This window comes from Apiospora marii (genome assembly GCF_038362585.1).
Source record: "Apiospora marii strain CBS 49790 chromosome Unknown utg000003l_segment0_segment0, whole genome shotgun sequence".
In the NCBI taxonomy this organism is placed as follows: Eukaryota; Fungi; Ascomycota; class Sordariomycetes; order Amphisphaeriales; family Apiosporaceae; genus Apiospora; species Apiospora marii.
The window spans coordinates 4,209,850-4,227,378 of NW_027117374.1; the positions used below are offsets into that span (position 1 = coordinate 4,209,850).

General features: G+C 51.4%; 5 protein-coding genes across 5 annotated transcripts; 4 read left to right on the forward strand and 1 right to left on the reverse strand.

Annotated features, from left to right (window-relative positions):
- Nucleotides 1-312: 312 nt before the first annotated feature.
- On the reverse strand, nt 313-5,850 carry PG985_004851 (DEAD/DEAH box helicase; the record flags this gene model as incomplete). Its single annotated transcript, XM_066824620.1, has 6 exons — nt 313-1,798; nt 1,856-2,710; nt 2,761-3,778; nt 3,834-5,115; nt 5,175-5,602; nt 5,670-5,850. 6 exons carry the CDS (start codon nt 5,848-5,850, stop codon nt 313-315), a joined length of 5,250 nt encoding a protein of 1,749 aa, XP_066687780.1.
- Nucleotides 5,851-8,515: 2,665 nt separating this feature from the next.
- On the forward strand, nt 8,516-9,006 carry PG985_004852 (uncharacterized protein; the record flags this gene model as incomplete). Its single annotated transcript, XM_066824621.1, has 2 exons — nt 8,516-8,741; nt 8,819-9,006. The coding sequence occupies 2 exons, from the start codon at nt 8,516-8,518 to the stop codon at nt 9,004-9,006; spliced, it is 414 nt and encodes a 137-aa protein (XP_066687781.1).
- A 547-nt stretch (nt 9,007-9,553) lies between these two features.
- Nucleotides 9,554-11,200, forward strand: PG985_004853 (kinesin light chain 3; the record flags this gene model as incomplete). The annotated part of the gene is made up of 2 exons (XM_066824622.1): nt 9,554-9,880; nt 10,835-11,200. 2 exons carry the CDS (start codon nt 9,554-9,556, stop codon nt 11,198-11,200), a joined length of 693 nt encoding a protein of 230 aa, XP_066687782.1.
- An 87-nt stretch (nt 11,201-11,287) lies between these two features.
- PG985_004854 (uncharacterized protein) lies at nt 11,288-11,680 on the forward strand (the record flags this gene model as incomplete). The annotated part of the gene is made up of 1 exon (XM_066824623.1): nt 11,288-11,680. One exon carries the CDS (start codon nt 11,288-11,290, stop codon nt 11,678-11,680), a length of 393 nt encoding a protein of 130 aa, XP_066687783.1.
- Nucleotides 11,681-13,293: 1,613 nt separating this feature from the next.
- Nucleotides 13,294-14,326, forward strand: PG985_004855 (uncharacterized protein; the record flags this gene model as incomplete). Its single annotated transcript, XM_066824624.1, has 3 exons — nt 13,294-13,313; nt 13,399-13,735; nt 13,886-14,326. The coding sequence occupies 3 exons, from the start codon at nt 13,294-13,296 to the stop codon at nt 14,324-14,326; spliced, it is 798 nt and encodes a 265-aa protein (XP_066687784.1).
- Nucleotides 14,327-17,529: the final 3,203 nt, after the last annotated feature.

The window sequence follows — 17,529 nt, forward strand, 5'->3', positions numbered from 1 at the left end:
TACCTATAGTGGGTAGCAGTGTGCACTGAGCTTTGAAAGCGGACTTAACACTAAGCCTTAAGGATGGAGCGTACTGGCCTGTAGCGTAGCTTAAGTTCAACGGCATCAACGTCTTTTGCGATCAAGAACAAAGAAAGAAAATCGGTAAGAACGTTTCCGCTAAGCACTCGCTTTTGATGGATCAACAATAGAGTTTATTCTGCCTAACTTTCCGCCTACCTCTTTGCCTGCAAAATTCCAAACAAAACGCCATTGAACAATACCTTGACTTTTGAATGACAAACAACGCGGCCAACCGTCAGTATTTTCTGTTCATGCCCAAACCTTGACAAATTTCTGATCAAACTCCAGGCGCACCATCTCGAAAACCCTGTATACATTGGCTAAAGAGCCATCCGTAGCCATTGTCGGTCGTTCAGGCTCACCCGCGTCTTCAGACTGCTCCTCCAACAATTGGCCCTCTTCAGCACCGGTTGGAATCTCTTCTGCACCAAATTCCTCGAGATTATCGCCTGCGTCACACACATTCAACATGGCCTCCGCATCGTCTGGATCCGCGTGATTTAGGAAGTTAGCAAGGCTAGTGGTGATAGTGGCGAGAATGAGTGAGAAGTCCTTCAAACGAAACCACACGTCCCCGCGCCTGATGCCATTGGCACGAACCAGCGCCTCATAGTCGCCGTGTTTGAAAAAGTCGTACAGATACGCGTTCCACGGCATGCCGCCCGTCTCGTGCGGTGCGATGGGGATGTACGGGATGCCCGAATCGTCGAGGAACACGCCATCGCGGACCGTACCGCAGAGCTCGCCGATTGTCGCGAAGTCGTCAGTGAAGCCGGACAACGACACGAACGGAGATCGGATCTTGGGCTCATCGAGCCAGGGCAGTGCATCCGCCACAGAACACGGGTGGAAGGAAGGATTTACTTCGAGTTTGGTCAGAGGTAGGCGATTGTCGGGGACCTCGGCCAGATGCTGAGACACGTATGTCGCGACGTAATTCTTGAAAACGTGCAGCGTCTCGGCGTTGTGCTTCTCTAGCATGCGGGCAGCGGACTCGGGAAGATTAGGTAGTAGGACAACGGATGCCGATGGGCGGACGATGTCTCTAAGCCAAGCTTGGTTCTCGTACTTGTCACATGCATGCCGGCAGAATAGGTGTGCCAGGACTAGAACGATCTCTTCCATGACGATTTTCTGGCGGAATGCGCTTTTTCCCACGCCAGAACAGAGTTGGTGGAAATAACCTTCCTTTAGCAGGCAATGCAGTGCGAAGACGGCATTCTCGGTAAAGTAGAGATGGCTGATGAGACCGGAAAAGTTCAGGGGCAGCCCCTTCTCGGAAATGAGCTGCTGCCGGCGCAAGTAGTCGATGGAGAATCTGAGATGATGGTGGATGGACATCTGCGCTTTAGGGCCACCGAGGTATAGACGAGTCTGGGTGAGAAGGGAGTGGACGGCGTTGGTCGCGTACTCGCAGTTCTCTGTGCCATGGAGAAGCTGGAATAATCGCAGTATCAATGTCACCGACGTTGGGAACTGGCCACGTAAGTCCGGCAGTTTCGCTGACATAACTTCTAGGGCTCGATGAGGGGCCAGACCATGAAATACGACGTTACCAAGCATATCGAATCCACGACGACCAGCCCGACCGGATCCTTGGTGGTAATTTAGAGCTGTTAGGAAGACAGAGTCTCCAGTGAACACCACTGTCTTGCAAGGCATATTGATACCCAACGCCAGGGTACCGGTCCCAATGACCACCGTCAGATATCCTTTTCGGAAAAGCATTTCGACGCTACAGCTATGTCAGCATTTTCCGACGGTAAGCTACATGGAGACAAACAGCACTTACATCTGTCGATAGCGACGATTCATGCCGGCATGATGAACACCCACCCCTCTCTCCAAAGCACCAATAAGGCGAGTGCTAGTTTTGAGCCACTGCAAGTCGCGTAGACTCTTCTCTAGTTCATCCCTGGAGATTTTGGTATGATCGGCAAGCGTGAACTCGGCGATAGGTGCATCGGGGTCAAAATTGGTCCAGTGACTTGGCTCGTAATCGATGTTCTCTCGTAAAAGCTCATGTTTGGTTGCACCATTGTCAGCTTCGTCTGTTCTCTTTGAAGCCGCTTTTGATTGCTTTTTCTTATTTTGTATCGCCTTGCTTTTCTCTTGCGCTCTTTTCCATTTCTGAAAATCGGCCATCTTTTTTGCCCACACAGGGCCGCTTCTATATTCATTCTCTGCTGAATGAAGCTTTGTGAGAATTGCCTCAAGGATATTTTCGCATCTGACTCGATCGTAGTTGAAGATTATTGCGGGTAGAGCATCAGAGGATCGCAGGTCCTGAATGAGGAAGAACACGGAATTGAGTTGATTCGACGAATCATTCGTAGTGTTTTGGCCGGGTGACTGTTCGTTTTCAGACGTAGTTACTGTCGAGATTTGCTTGTATCTGTCACCAAGCAATTCCAGACGAACTTTGTCGAAAGGTGAATCGGGCTCATTCATCCATGATTTGAGCTGGTCTCTGAGGGCTTTGTCCCATTCGACGACGTCTGACTTCTTCAGGACTCGGGGCAAGAACCTGATGGGATCCAAGGACGGATCAACGAAGAACTTGTCGGTCTGATGCCTATTCATGCAATTCCAAAGAGCGAGGCAGTCGCGAGGCTCGAGACTGAGGCCGTTCAAAGTGTCTGCGCTCCTGTTCATGGCTAGTCAGTTACGTACTTGAATGGGGCCATTGTATCTTACCTTCCACTCATGGCCCCAATAGGGTGTATATGTGTGAAGTTATCTGATTTGCCATAGGCAGAATCGAGTCCCGGGAGCGGAAGATTGTCAACAGGTTGGAAACCAGAAAACTCGGAATCAGAGCCATGGTAGATGAACTTCCGCAAGTCAGAATACCGAGATGAATGGGTTATCATCTCAAGCTCAAAGCCCTTGGCTCGCTGGGTGCCTTCCAACCATTCCTTGAACTCCAAAGGGTTTCCCACAGTAGCAGATAGGGCAATCACAGGACACGGCGCAAGAAGCAAGAGCTGCTCCCAGACAATGCCGTCCTCAGACTGGCCGATGCAATGAACTTCGTCGAAGATGATCCTCTTCACTCTTCTTGCCCATGACTTTGGCGTCTTCGCGTTTGAGGCCGACAGCAGCATCACCTGCAGAATATGCGGGACCGTCACGAGTATCTGGCATCCTTGGGGGTTGTTGATGCGGTAATCACGGGTATGTATTGCCCATACCCCTCGACCGTCGTGGCGGTATGACTTGGAAAACCGAGCCTGTACCTCTGCTGCAATCTGATTCACCAAAGCCTTAGTGGGAGCAACGTACACAATGACATCATCATCGTTAGTTTGAAGCACCCTCTTCATGGCGTAGAACGATATAAACGTCTTCCCAGCGGATGTGGGTGCTACGACAAACAAGCTCTTGTTTTGGTCGATAGCATCAAGAACTCGCTTCTGCCAGGCGTCCGGCTGAAAAGGAACTCGGGGATCAGGGCTCGAGTCGAAGCTTCGATCCATGAAAGGCCCACAGAAGTTCAACTGGAATTGCCGGGCCCTTTTGGGGTCTGGTAATCTCACTTCCTTGGAACTAAATTGGAAAGGCAGTCCACGTTTGGACAGGGAGCTATCGAGGTTGCTCATGGGGGTTTGGAGTGCCTGAGAGAGGCCAGCAACCTGCTCTGCTACAGCAGCAGTAACCGGGAGTCGCTGTAACTCGCCCAATCTAGACCAAAGCATGCCCAAAATATTTGAGCCTATAACGTTAGCAGTGTTACCAAATCTTACAGGCTAGAGCCCAGGGCAGCTTACGATGGAGACTTGGTATCCCTTTTGATCCTTGCATTTCAACGAGCAAACTGCACAAGAACAGCAAAACCTCCGAACCAACCAGGTTCAACTGCTCTGGCGAAAGACCAGAGAGGAACTTCCCAACGGCGATGTACCTCTTGGCCAGGGACCCCTCTTTCTGGAATTCTATGCACCTGGTTTTCCAGAAGCTATTGACATTCTGGTTCTTGAGGTGGATTTTTCCCATTTTCAAGGCTGCCGCTGCCTCGAGTGCTCTGTCCTTACCACTCTTGGGCTTTTTTTTGGCCTTACCACCTGCGTTCAGCGCCTCTTTGGCGACAGAGGATGCAGTTTTCGACACGACAATGATTTCGGGATTAATAATTTTCCCAGAAGCGCCAGTAAGACTGGCCGAATAGGCGATTACGTTGGCCATGTGCCTCTGATTTCGTTTTAGAGTCCATCTATCTGGTGCCTTCGGGATATGCTTCGGGTCAATCGGCTTGGTGTGGTTGTGCCAATGAGTCAGGTCCGAGAATACCCTGGCAGGTTGTTCGATCTCATCCCTCGTGACAAGGACTACATTGCTCAGATGCTGGTCTAGTACCGGATGGCTGAAAGGTAATACATGGCCTAGTTGATCACCAGAAGTGGCAACATGTGGTGCGGAGGATGTAATTGGCCGGCCTGAACAGAGACTGGACTGAAGAGCAGCTGAGACACTGGCTTGACGATGAGTTCGCGGTTGACCGTGTATGTACGAAGACACATCAACCCCACTGAGCCTGTAGAGAACTCGAGCCAAGAGCTGGACCTCCTGGTAGATCTGGGAAGACAAGTCGAGGGCGGAAAAACACTGACGGACATGCGCAAACACACGTCCGTCAAAGAAATCGAAAGCATCCCACTTAGCGGACGGCCATTTGTTGGTATCCCAATTTTCGAGCGTAATACAGGCAGTCTGGTAGAATTTCGTCATTATGTCGTGGTGTTGAGTGCCGAGGTCGAGCTCGAGTTCTGGCAGCGCCCTTCTCGAGATCTCGCGATATCGCAATATGGTTAGCTGGATCAGGAGGACAGCTGCGTGTTCCATAGCGACGTCCGTGACTTCGGGCAACGATGATAGGGTGTTCCCGAGAGAAGAGATAGAGATGATTTCTCGCGTAGTTAGTTCCCTTTCAGTGCTGATCTCGGGCAGTGCCGCAACGCTGTCATTTTTCACAGAGATTTCCTGAGGTTTGAGGGCTTGCTCGTCCTCGAGAGGCTTCAAATCCCGATGAGGGTTTACGACAGACGTAAAGACCTGGATTTGGAGTCGAATTAGAACATATGGATCTTAACTTCAAATCCTTAAAAACATACCTTGGAGCTGCGGATCTCGATATTGTCGAGAAATGCGACACGATATCCCAGGCTAGCCATTCGATAGCCAAGGCTTTGATGGAGATGCACCCGACAGCCGACAGAAGAAACGCTACGGCCGGCTCCAGCGACTCGCCCATTTGAACACATGACGAATTGCAGAGGGTTGGCCTTCCGATGCACTTCAAATTTGTCACACTTGGTCGACATGAACTGGAAGCTGAGGGGGTCTTGTTCGAATGAAAGGTGTTTGATTAAGATAGCGCGCGTGAGGAGGTACTTGCTAGCGACCTCATCCGACACCATAGGAGGAACGCAGAGATCTCGGTAGCTGTCAAACCATAAGACATGGAAAATGCACCCACGCTCCTTCATTCTTGATAGAGTAATCTCTACGGCGTGAACCGCATGCAGGACTTGGAAGCCAACTGGCTCACGAGAGTCAGTAGACTGGGGAAACTGGTGATACCCCATGAGATGGGCAAATAGACGCACCTTGGAAATCCACCTGGTCTTGTAAAATGCAGTGGACCAGAAGGGCCTCCCCGATGATGGCAAAGAGCTCTTTGCCGACAAAATCACCTACTATGTCAACCTTGAGTGGGCTGAGAGAGTCGAACCAGGCTGCGACAAGATCATCATCTCCACCATTCCTAGAGTCGAATGATACTGCCATATCGGCCGTATCCATTCTTCCAGTTAGGTTGTTGCGCAGGCACCAGAAAAGGGGCTTTGAAGATGAGAATGGCTTATCTCTCGATAGAGGTTTTGGTGTGGTGGTGGGTTGAAGGTAGTTGCAAACGACTCTTGTGTGCAATCACTTTGCGAATATCCTGTCAATCTGCCAACCATAAGGTAAGGGGCGCCTGGACTTCGTTGCCATCTTATTGCTTTGCTTACCACTGTACCTGCCCGTCGACTCACGAGAAATGCATTTATCAACCGCCGTTACTCAACATGTGCCTTATGCTAGATTGTCTGACCGTAAGTCAATTGATTTGTTGACATCGAACGCTGAAATGCGGCAGTTGGTGCAACACTCCCAACTTCACGAAGCTGTATGACCGTAGCCAGTAGAACTTGATAGTCATGGCTTGATACTCTTTGGTCTTATAACGGGTGCGTTTCCCCGCCTGCAGGCTGCAGCCCTTGAGTTGTGTAACACATATATGGGAAATCTGCATTCCACAACATGCGTTAGTCGCGGGGCTGCCACCAGCCAACTGAATGAGTTATGTGAGTCACATTGTCACTCCGACACACCCATCACTTCTCATGGCCGTTGTCCATAAAGCCGCACGCAGACAGCGATAGACGAGCTTCCCCAAAATCAACTCTTATCCAATCAATGCCTCCCAAAATTGCGATACCGAACGTGGCATTTTGGTACATGGCGAGATGACGTGTTGTAATTGCTTGCAAGTTGACTGTGCCATGAATGAGGTGTAACCTCAGATGAGACCGGGCGTTTCCTTCACGTGCTGCTCAGGCCGACCTACCCAATCCCGCTGCCATGTATGCACATCCATTCCTACTCTCTGGGCCTGCCAGTTCATAGTCTCTTCCATCGGTTGCAACGCCGCGCCTGGCTAGGTCTCAGCAGCTTGCTAAGGGGTGACGATGATAGGGTGGCGAAGAGACATTGTCGCCGCATAAATGCTGTGCAACTGATTTGGAAGCCAACAAGCATCCGACAGAGTTGAAGACTACAGCGGATGGCTTCCCCTGAAACATGAAATGCAGTCTGGGTGCGTATGTACATCGAGTCCATGTAATGCATGCTCCAGACACAACGTTGAAGCTATTCCTTAGTGGGGCATCTTCAAGATACTGGGAGGTATCTAGCACTACCGCAAGGTAGAGGAGCTCTATATTCCACACTGGTGTGCTGATTCGTATCATAAAACGGCCATTGAGCTTTTCGGTACCCAATAGTCGTTCCAGGGAAGAGAGTAGACTCCATGGAGCTTAGGAACTCGTCGCATGTCTCCATCTACTGCATCATGTACCCTCCTGGAGCCCCAACAGCCAGCCCGGCCGTACCATTTTCGCACCCGCTCAGGTATCAGTACCATGTCTCAGAAATTGCAAGCCATATCTCCTGGTTCAATTGGAAGTGAGGTTCTATATACCGTTTTATGAGACCCGCCGTACGCTATCCTCTCGCATACATGGTTTGACGCTGACCAACCTGCGGGTCTCATAAAACGGTATATAGAACCTCACTTCCGATTGAACCAGGAGATATGGCTTGCAATTCTGCAGGTTGGCCAGCGTCAAGCCATGCATGCGAGAGGATAGCGTACGGCGGGATGGCGTCGACCAGGTCGTTGGCCAGGCGGGAGTTGCCACCGGATTGGCGTTGCAGAGGACGCACAATGAGGTTTGAAGCCCAAACCAAGCATGGGAGCTGCGAGAGTGAGTGCTTTGTGGTGGGGGAAGCGCAGCCCATCGAGCAGGGATGCCGCTGCATATGATAGGATCACTGCCGGCAGGGGACGGGCAGCGCTCCGCCGCATAGTGCGCGCTTACTGGTGTGCAGCCTCTACTCTGGCTCCCAATGCAGAGCAATTCATAGCCAACAGAATGAGGTGCGCAACAGCCGTATGCGACTGGTTCCTAGGTACTGAAAAACGGCGAACGCGGATGTGCAGCTCCGCTATCACAGCCCGTCCATCGGGTCCACAGCCAGACGATCCTGCACACAATTCATGGCTTTTGGACGTGTCGCAGGATTACGGCGCGACTGGAGGACAGCGATGCAAACACCTGCATAGTGATTCGTAAGGGTCTATCGTGAGGCACCGCGAGGTACAAGTTGCACAGCATGTTCTCGTACGGTTTGTTTGCACGAAATCAGAATGGCACTGTAGGAAATGCGCTGTAAACGCGTTGGTCTGGGCTCGCGGGAGTACGTTGGGGAAACCACTGCGCTCGGGCGACGTTTGGTAGCGGCCGCCTTATTGCAGGGACACCTATAGTCGGGGCAATTGACTCGCCAACACAATTCAAAGCCTACTATGTGACTAGAGTCGCGCAACTCGATCGTCTGTATTAATAAAAGCGAGTCATAGCGTAAGGTCAGATATAACAGCCGCATTTGAAGTAACAATAAGATTAAGCACATTATGGTGTAGTATGCACCTAAGTGCATGGCCATGGCTCCCAGATTTTGGACCGCGAATGGAGAGCGTCGTAAAGCGGTATTTGAAGAACATGCCCAGCGAGTGCAGGCATCGGTCCAGTTTTACTACTGATCAACAATCAGTCGTCCATTTCCACCAAAATTTGCCTGTTCACCATCAACACCACCTAACTTCAACTGACCAAAGGCACTCAGGATGAGGACCTCCGCATTTCTTCCACCTCCACCCTTTCAGGTTCCTGCTGCAGCCGCTCCCCTCCTCTCGGCTGTCTCTACAGGTCTTGACGCTGCAATGGCCAAGCCTGCCACGGCGGTAGCATGCGGCACCGCGGGTATCTGCCTCCTTGTCGCTGCTGCACCAGCTATTGTCGCCGCTCCTGGTTTAGCGGCGCTTGGATTTGGGAGCAATGGCGTTGTTCTCGGTGTGCTTCCTGATTGAATTTCCTTCGGATGCCGCCTCAAGCATTTGGTATCCAGTCTAACACTAGCCTCTTCACAGGATCCGCCGCTGCAAGCGTTCAAAGCGGTATTGGTAGCGTGGTGGCACCAGGCCTTTTCGCTACATTCCAAAGCGCCGGCGCAGGTGGTTACGGAGTGGCAAGTGTGTACGGCGCTGTCCAGATTGCAAGCGGCGCAGTTGCTTCTTCCACGATGGGCATCCTTGCGTGGACTAAGGCGAAGCTTTGAGGATACGCAACACACGGCAGCCAATTCAGGGACGTGGACCTAACAACCTTCAGCTAGTTTGTAGGGAACTACGATCTCTAGCAATGCTCACTCTTATTCAACAAGTAGTCTATTCAAGTTTGTCTACACGCGTGTACATACCGGGTTCATTCTTTAGCATTGATACAGATTGCTGTCTCCAACTATCGACTTAACTCCGTCCTTTTGCGGAAGTGCATATTGGGGGGCTGTAGTTAGCTCTGATTATCGCCCGAGCCTCTCTTTAATAATGATCCTTATTGAAGAAAGGGGGGGAAACTGTTGTTTTTATTCCACAGGGACCTGAATCTATGTACAGTATGGCCGGCGCAGTACCTGGTTTCCTATGCCCTGGTATATGTACTGTGCTGCTGTAATGGAATAAGCCTGTTAGCGCGTTCAGCGGATATCTGCACCAGACTCAGCCCTACACGCTGAGCGGTATTGCAGTGACAGTGGGCGGGGCTAACGAAATGCTTATGCACCACGCCCCAGCTCAAATCACGCTAAGCAACCCCACGAAGAATCCATGTGGGATATCAACGTTCATCTGGTGAGCATGATTGCCATCCACGGCCTCGACACCGAATCGCCCAAAACATGGGTCTTCGAAAAGGACGACGGCAGCCAAATCAATTGGTCGAGTTATGAAGAAATGCTCCCAGCAGCCATACCTGAAGCAAGGATCTATACATACGATTGGAACGCGAAAGCCTTCGACAATGCTCCTGTCCAGACCTTGCTTGGCCATGCCGATACCCTTCTTGGCTTGATAACGGCGGAACGTGGCCAGGACGCGCAAGACCGACCCCTCCTTTTCGTGGCATCCTGTTTCGGCGGTCTTGTACTCGCAGAGGTAGGGCACTTGCAACGCAAGATGAGCCACAGCTAATCGTACTAGGCCATTTATTGAGCGGTCCAAAAAGGCAGTCGTTATCGTGACGTTCTGTCGGCAACGGTTGGCGCTGTATTTCTTACCACGCCATTCGCCGGAACGGACGCGGCAAAGCAAGCGGCATGGCTCGTGACAATCAAGGGCATCATGGGCGAGCAGGCATCTGATAAGCTGATTCAGGATTTGGAGCAAAGACATAATTTCGTTCAACAGCGGGTCCAGAAATTTGTCGAAATTTCCAATGCTGACTCCATCAGGCTGCCTCTTCATTGCTTCTTTGAAACAGGCACGACCAGCATCTTAAGGAAAATTCTGCCTGGACCATTCTCAAAGATGGCGCTGTGAAAACAAGCCGCATAGTAAGCTATCCCGCAGCTATTATACTTGGCATGCTAATCGTGATAGGTCGTCGCGAAATCACCCGCTTGTATCCATGGATTTCTTCGGCATGGCCTTGATTCAAAGCACGTGATGATGAACAAGTCCAAAGGACCGGAGGACCCTGGGTTCATCCTAGTTTTGGGAGCCATAGAGGGTCTAGTATCCAGAGCTCAAAAGGTTCTCGAACGCCGAAGAAATGCTGGGTTTGGTGTATTTTCCACGTATGTTATAGTATCTAATACGATACAGAGTCCGGTCCCTCTCACTTCCTTGTCCGATTTAGTAGGAATGAGGATTTTGTGGGACGAGAGACGGTTCTGGAGCAGCTTCTCGACAGAATCCCGCCACATGCAGACCCAAACGCGTGCCAGCGGAGGGTGATCGAGGGTCTCGGCGGTATCGGCAAGACGCAGGTGGCGATCGAGGCGGCCTACCGCGTGCGCGAGGCGCATCCCGACTGTTCGGTCTTTTGGGTACCGGCGGTGGACATGACGATGTTCGAGAACGCCTACCGAGAGATCGGCCGAGCTCTAGGGTGAAAGGGTCGAGGAAGACAAAGCCGACGTCAAGGCCCTCGTGAAGGCGGCTCTGAGTCGAGACGAGGCGGGACCCTGGCTTCTCATCATCGACAACGCCGATGATACGATTCTATTCGCAGGCGGCCAACTGCTGTCGTACCTATCGTTCAGCCGCCAGGGGTCGATCCTGTTCACGACCCGGAACCACCAGGCCGCTGCCAGGCTGCAGGCTCGGCAGGGTGTGTACAGATTGCTTCGACTGAGCGACTCCGAGTCCGGGCGGCTACTACACCAGGGTCTCCAGCTGAGCCAAGTATCCGACTTGCACAGCACAACCAAGCTGCTCGAATACCTCACCTACCTGCCTTTAGCGATCAAGTAGGCCTCGGCTTATATGTCGTTACATGAAAGTGTGACGGTCGCAAAGTACATGCAGTCTTGTAAATCAAACGACCAAAGCATGATCAAGATGCTTAGCAAAGACTTTGAGGATCCAGACCGATACGAGGAGATCGGTAACGCGATAGCCGTAACATGGCTCGTATCCTTTCAGCAGATTTCGCGTGATGCGCCACGATCGGCCGGCTACCTCAAGTCCATCGCCTACTTCGTAGAAAAGGACGTCCCTGTCTCCTTCCTATCGGCTGGAGAGGACGAGATGGAGAGAGACGAGGCGACCAGCACCTTGCAGGCGTATACATTTGTTATGAATCGTGGCACACCATATCGGTTCGATATCCACCGGCTTGTGCGTCTTGCCACGCGGAACTGGGTTCAGATCCAGGGGAAGCAGAGCTGGCAAGTTACGGATATATCACGACAGCTCTCCGAGAAATTCTCATGGCCGGAGCACGAAAACTGAGACACGTGGACATGGTACTTGCCCCATGCGCAAGCGGTGTTAGGGCTCAGTGATGAATGCGGCGAAAGGGAGACGTTAGGGTCGCTGCAACATAACGTGGCAGAATGCTATCGGTTGCTTGGGAAGTACTCGGAGGCGGAGGAGATTAATCGGCGGACACTGGCGCTGAGGGAGACAGTGCTGGGCCACGAGCATCCTGATACACTCGGCAGCATGAACAACCTGGCACTCGTGCTCCGTCAACAGGGGAAGTATTCGGAGGCGGAGGAGATGCATCGGGAGACATATGATCCAAGCGAGTATTACCCTTCGTCCGCCTTGCTCTCCTCCACCTGGAACCTCTATTCATTCGTCGCTTCCATCCACGCCGGTATGCTCCCTTCGCAGCGATACGGTGCACAGTGTCCGCGCCAGCCACGGCAGGCCCGACCATCGGCAGGCCATGCCACCACGGCGCCTGCACCCGCTCCTGCGTCTGCGCCGAAGACTGTCACTCCTGCCACGCAGCTCCAGCCTCAGAACCAACAAGCACTGTCCTTTCCAGACGTTCCCAAGTACACCTGCGTACTCAGCTTCTCATTCGCCTGCCAATCAGTTACAGACATGTCGTTTACTTCCTCTATGGTGGCTTGTTGTAACCTTGAGAAGGCTTTGTTACCTTCACCATAGAACAGAGGCAATATGCTTCATCTCCTAACTCCATGGCATCCGCTTTGCGACTGGACCGGAAGAAAGCCGAGACGGTTCTTTTAAAACTGTTTCAATTCCTATAACGTGAACGACTTTTGGCCGCAAGTCTTTCTCAGTGCCACTCTGAATCATAGAATGTCACGGATCGAGTAGCAATGAGCTCTTGCACAAACGCCGTATCCTCGGCACAAGGGGGCATGCCTGGCGCTATTCCTGGTCAGGATGCCCTGAATCCCTGCTACGTGCCAATACCACAACAGGCTCCACATTGTGGCGACCATCAATGGCTAGGATAAATATTGGCAATGCAAGCATCTACGGATATATCTGCAGATTGGTATTTGTCACACCAAGGACCACCATCAAGGCGCTTCCTCAAATTGGTATGTACGAAAATACCAAGTATAAGGAAGTGCTAAGTCTTGCATATTTTCAGCTAACTTCTAATATGTGATGCCTACCGTTGGGTTGCAGTAACTCGGCTACATAGCCACAACCATTCGCGGAGTCCGCCCCCGGCTACCCACGATCGTCACACGGCACAGGATTGGAATAATGAGCTCCAGCTGGTGAGGAAGGTGGGGTAATCGAGAGAGATACGTGCCCCGCGCGCATAATTACAATATTCCGGGGCAATTCCTGGGAACGTCGGCTGTTTCATCCTTTTCCTTCTTCATCCTTCTGAATTAGTTGAATTAAATCGACCACAAGCTAGATAGCTGCATACGGACAATAAACTTGATTGAAAAACCCGACCACAAACTGCCTCCTGTGCTGTATCTCGGTGATCTGCCATCACAATCAGATCCCGTCTTGGCATGGCAAAGAAAAAGAAAGGTTCCACACTTGCACGAAGTCAATGGTCGTCTGCGTCCGAAGAGATCACCTGTGGCAACTCTTATCAAACAGAATATTCAACCAGGATGGCGCTATCTTACGAACTGTAAGTGTTGCTTTGAGGATATCCCATATGACTACGCTTTGCAATCGGCCAAGCTATTGATCAACGGCTAATACACTAAAATAAGCATTCTCCGTTCCCGTCCTATCGTATTCGTGGTCGGCCCAGGCGAGACCGAGTACACCGTTCATGCCGAGTCAATCTCCCGACTCTCAAAGGCTCTTCGAGTCTTGATTGATGGGAAGATGAAAGAGGCAACGGATGGTCGCGTGGTGTGGGAAGATGTTGACGAGCAGACCTTTGTCCGGTTCACTCAGTGGGCCTATACGAACGACTACGATGATGCATCACCAGATATCTTGCTTGACGCATCGTCGATTCAGACACAGCCCCAGTCGGCTAACAGCATCTCCGTAGAGCCCGAGGGTGGGCTTTACCGAATTGAAGATAAGGCGGAGAAAGCTGTTTGTTCATCACATCCAACGGCGAGTACATATACGGAGACTCGCAACTGTATCAAGTGCAACCATCACTCCACCCAGTCCAAATGGTGTAGTTCTTGCAGAACGCGCATTGACAGTGGGTTGTGCACAACATGCAAAAATAACTCCAAGAGTAGCGCCACCAAGAGCAGCGCCATGTCCAAAGCCTTTTGTGAAGGCGAGAACTGGGTAATGGGCTCAACTACGTTCAAGCCAAGACCAAACAAAGAAGCATGCGAAGACTACACCAAGGTATTCTTCTGCCACACCAACCTCTACATCCTCGCCGATAAGTACGATATCACCAAGTTGGGGCAGCTATCCATGCACAAGCTCCATTCGACCCTGAAGGCCTTCATGCTCTACCCGAGCCGTATGGGAGACATCCTCTCCCTGGTTGAGCTCGTATTCAACAACACCCTCGCCGAGGATGAGTTGCGGACCATGCTTGTTCTCTACTGTACCTGCATTGTTGAAAACCTGGCGAAGTGCGAAGAGTTTCAGCTTCTCCTACAGGGCTGCCCCGAATTCACTTCGGCTCTGGTAGCTAAAATGATAGAGAGACTGGATTGAGCATTGGATCTTCTGCGACTAACTTAACTACATGAAGAAGTCGAATATGAAGTGACGAACGAAGAGGAATTTTATCTGAAAGGCATTGATTCCACCGAACTAAACCCTTAGTGTAACAACGCATTCGAGACTAAGGACGGCTATAAACCCAACAATAAAAAATAGAGATTGACAAGAAGACATTCGCATAATGTGTACCCACGACGCCTACCTTCATGACTCCAAAAGTTTCTCAAATATCTTAGCGACCACTGCTGTCGAGGTCATCTCGTTTTCCCTTTCGGGAAAGAAAAATAGAAAGACTTCAAACTCCACACGAAACAATAGGAAATTCCCAAGACGAGTCTTTGGTAAAGTTCAGGACATGCAGCATTTCGGGATTCGGAAAGTGCCTACGGCGACATATGTATCATTCTAGAGCCACACCAATTAATTCACCAGAATGCAGATGATTTATACACCGCAGCTAGCAGGTGAACGGCAACTATTCAGGGATACAACGTCCAGAGCGGAAGCTCACTATCACACATTTCGTGACAGCCTTGCACAATCCCCATCCTTGTGCAGTCACGCGCTGAATCACCCAGCGTGCCCGAATCGTACCTACACTAATGGCTGCCCGGTCAGCCGAATGCACCAGAGCTTCGTCCCGTTGAGCAGGAACAAGTGGTTGTATGTAAGGTTTCAAGGGGGTTTATTCAACGGACTTGATCCTGTTACATACGAGTATTCTAAATATAAGGAAAGAAAGGGAAGGAAGCCCGTTCCGGGCTGGGGTTATGATTGTGTAGAAATAGCGTCGTGGCGGTCAGGGCGTCTTGGCTTGTGCATATCCATAGTTGGCCGAGGGATGCCAAGGCCCTCACCCGGGCCATAGCCCGTGACATCGTAGCTGTTTTGGGCATCATGCCAGTGTGCAAGACTCCCTTTTGATTGTTGATTGTCGAATGAACTTTGCTAGTGATGCACCTGGATGGTATGTTGACATACCTCCTGTTCATTGTGCCCTATCATGGCACGGATTGACTGCCGCCTGCAGTAGGCCGTCACGCTTGAAGTTAATCCAGCGTCCAGCGTCCAGCGTCCAGCATCAAACGGAATCTGGTTACCTTAGCAGGGTATTGGAGACGACGGCTGTCTGTCTGCACTCGGGTGCTCGACTCACGACCGTGGAGCCAGCAACGGCCTGGGCATGGGCGCACCACGAGCAAATACGCAAGCCGCTTTAAGATTACTGTATCTTGCCCGACCTTTTGGGACGATCCACTTACGCGGCAGGCTCGTCGCCACTCAGAAGCCGATCGGGCATGAATACCGTATTCTTTATTCAACCAGTATGGTTTCGCGAGGTTGACGATTTGAGCACTGGGTTTTCTTCAGTTTGCGTGTGATCTTTGCCATGGCAGCAGTGTACTCTAGCATCACTAGGTTGTTTCAAGAAGTCAAAAGGGACAGGACTGTCATAGTGTTAAAGGCCTTGCTGCATCGCAGAACGGTGCTCGTACCACCGATCAATGAGAGTCTGCTCAGCAGTTTTAGCAGCACCAACGACGTCATCAGCCGGTTCTGGCTCCAATAACAGCTTGCGAATATGGCTCATGGATTTTGAAGAACGGTTGCGATCTATTTCCCGGCTCTTGACCAGGACAGAGGTTAGGCCACGTTTAGAAAAGGACATGCCACTTTGGAAGTTGATCAACGCTCCGTAACCGCTGTGGACACGTCTTATGTGGTCGCTTGTCTCGCTCGTACACGCACCCACTGCAGTGCTGAGCTTATAACTTGCCCGTGAGGGCCAGTCGCGGCTCCCGATCACATGCGCTTGACCACATAGGCCGAACCGCATCCTGTACCATGTACGTCGAGTCCGAAGAGCCTCAGCTTGCTACAATAAGAACACCGGCATGTCGTCCCCATATGAGGCACCAAGTGCGAGCCTGCGCCCGACTAGTTCAATTGGTCATGCCGCCGCATCCATTTGTTGCCTCACAACGCACGACCGACTGCGCAGTAGATAAGCCCGGTATAGCACCACCGCGATCTGTCACTTCACATCTGCCCTGCACCGAATGAACTCAATGGGAGTGATCTTCAGCTGGTGTACCCGCTTATGTACATGTAAACTCTTGTTTTAGTCTGGACACAAACTGAGATTGGAGCCCGCGGCCTTCGCAAGCCGGAACGCAGAAAATATGTGATTTGTGTCGGCCGATTTCGGTCTAGCTGAATCCCCGTGGTTCATACTCACGACTACGAGGCCTAGAGCTCTTTCACGGCTGCACACTGGCACACGAAGCCGGTCATACAGCAGGCTCACGACGTAAGCAAAATCGAAGTCGGGATCTGATCAGGAATGAATCATGACGCTGCAACTGGGCCTTGAAGAACGAAAGGCTTGCTTTTGGCGGCCACGACCAACAAATGACCCAAAGAGGAAGGTAAGCTACCCCGCCGTGGGGTCGTTCGAAACCCCCCCGCGTTCCTTCTACATATGATGTGTATCCGGCTTCGCATAGTAGTCCGAGATCCTCTGGGAACTCGCCCACCATGTTGCCTTGGTTGCCTCGCGTATGAGCCTCGTCACTCATTGAGTTAGTCATTCTAGTTATTAGTTGCGCGAAACCCTCCAATTATTCCTAGATAAAGTCAAAATAACTTCGAAATGCGTCTCCTGTGTTGGTAGCCTCGCATCAAACTAGAACCAGAAGCACAAGAGTGGACAGGGCAAAGCCATGGTTACGGTTAGCACCCGCTCTTCCGGCACCTGTCTACTACTACCTTCAAGTAAAGACTTGATAAGATAGACAGGAGTGAGTGAATTACGATTTGTCGTTTGGGCCGAGACGTGCTTTGTCCACTCGGGCACTGCATCCCGGGAGATCGAGAAAGACCCACCAGAGTTTGTTGCCCAGCCGTTCAAGCTCGACAGGTCGCGCAGGAAGCCTATCACAACGTACAAACCTTCGGCAGCGGTGATCTGTCTCTGCCTCCATTTACACCGTTATCTATGTAAAGCATACGCGACCGCACCATCCCTTCGCGCCACATGATTTGCGACATTATCAGCACAAGGCCATAGCCGGCCCTGCCTCGATCGTGCCCATGGGCAATTAGGCGGTACGGCATCTACACGTAGGCTATTGTACTACCCGGCTTTACGCCCGTAATCCTCTCATAGCACTACGCAACGCATGTACTCCTCC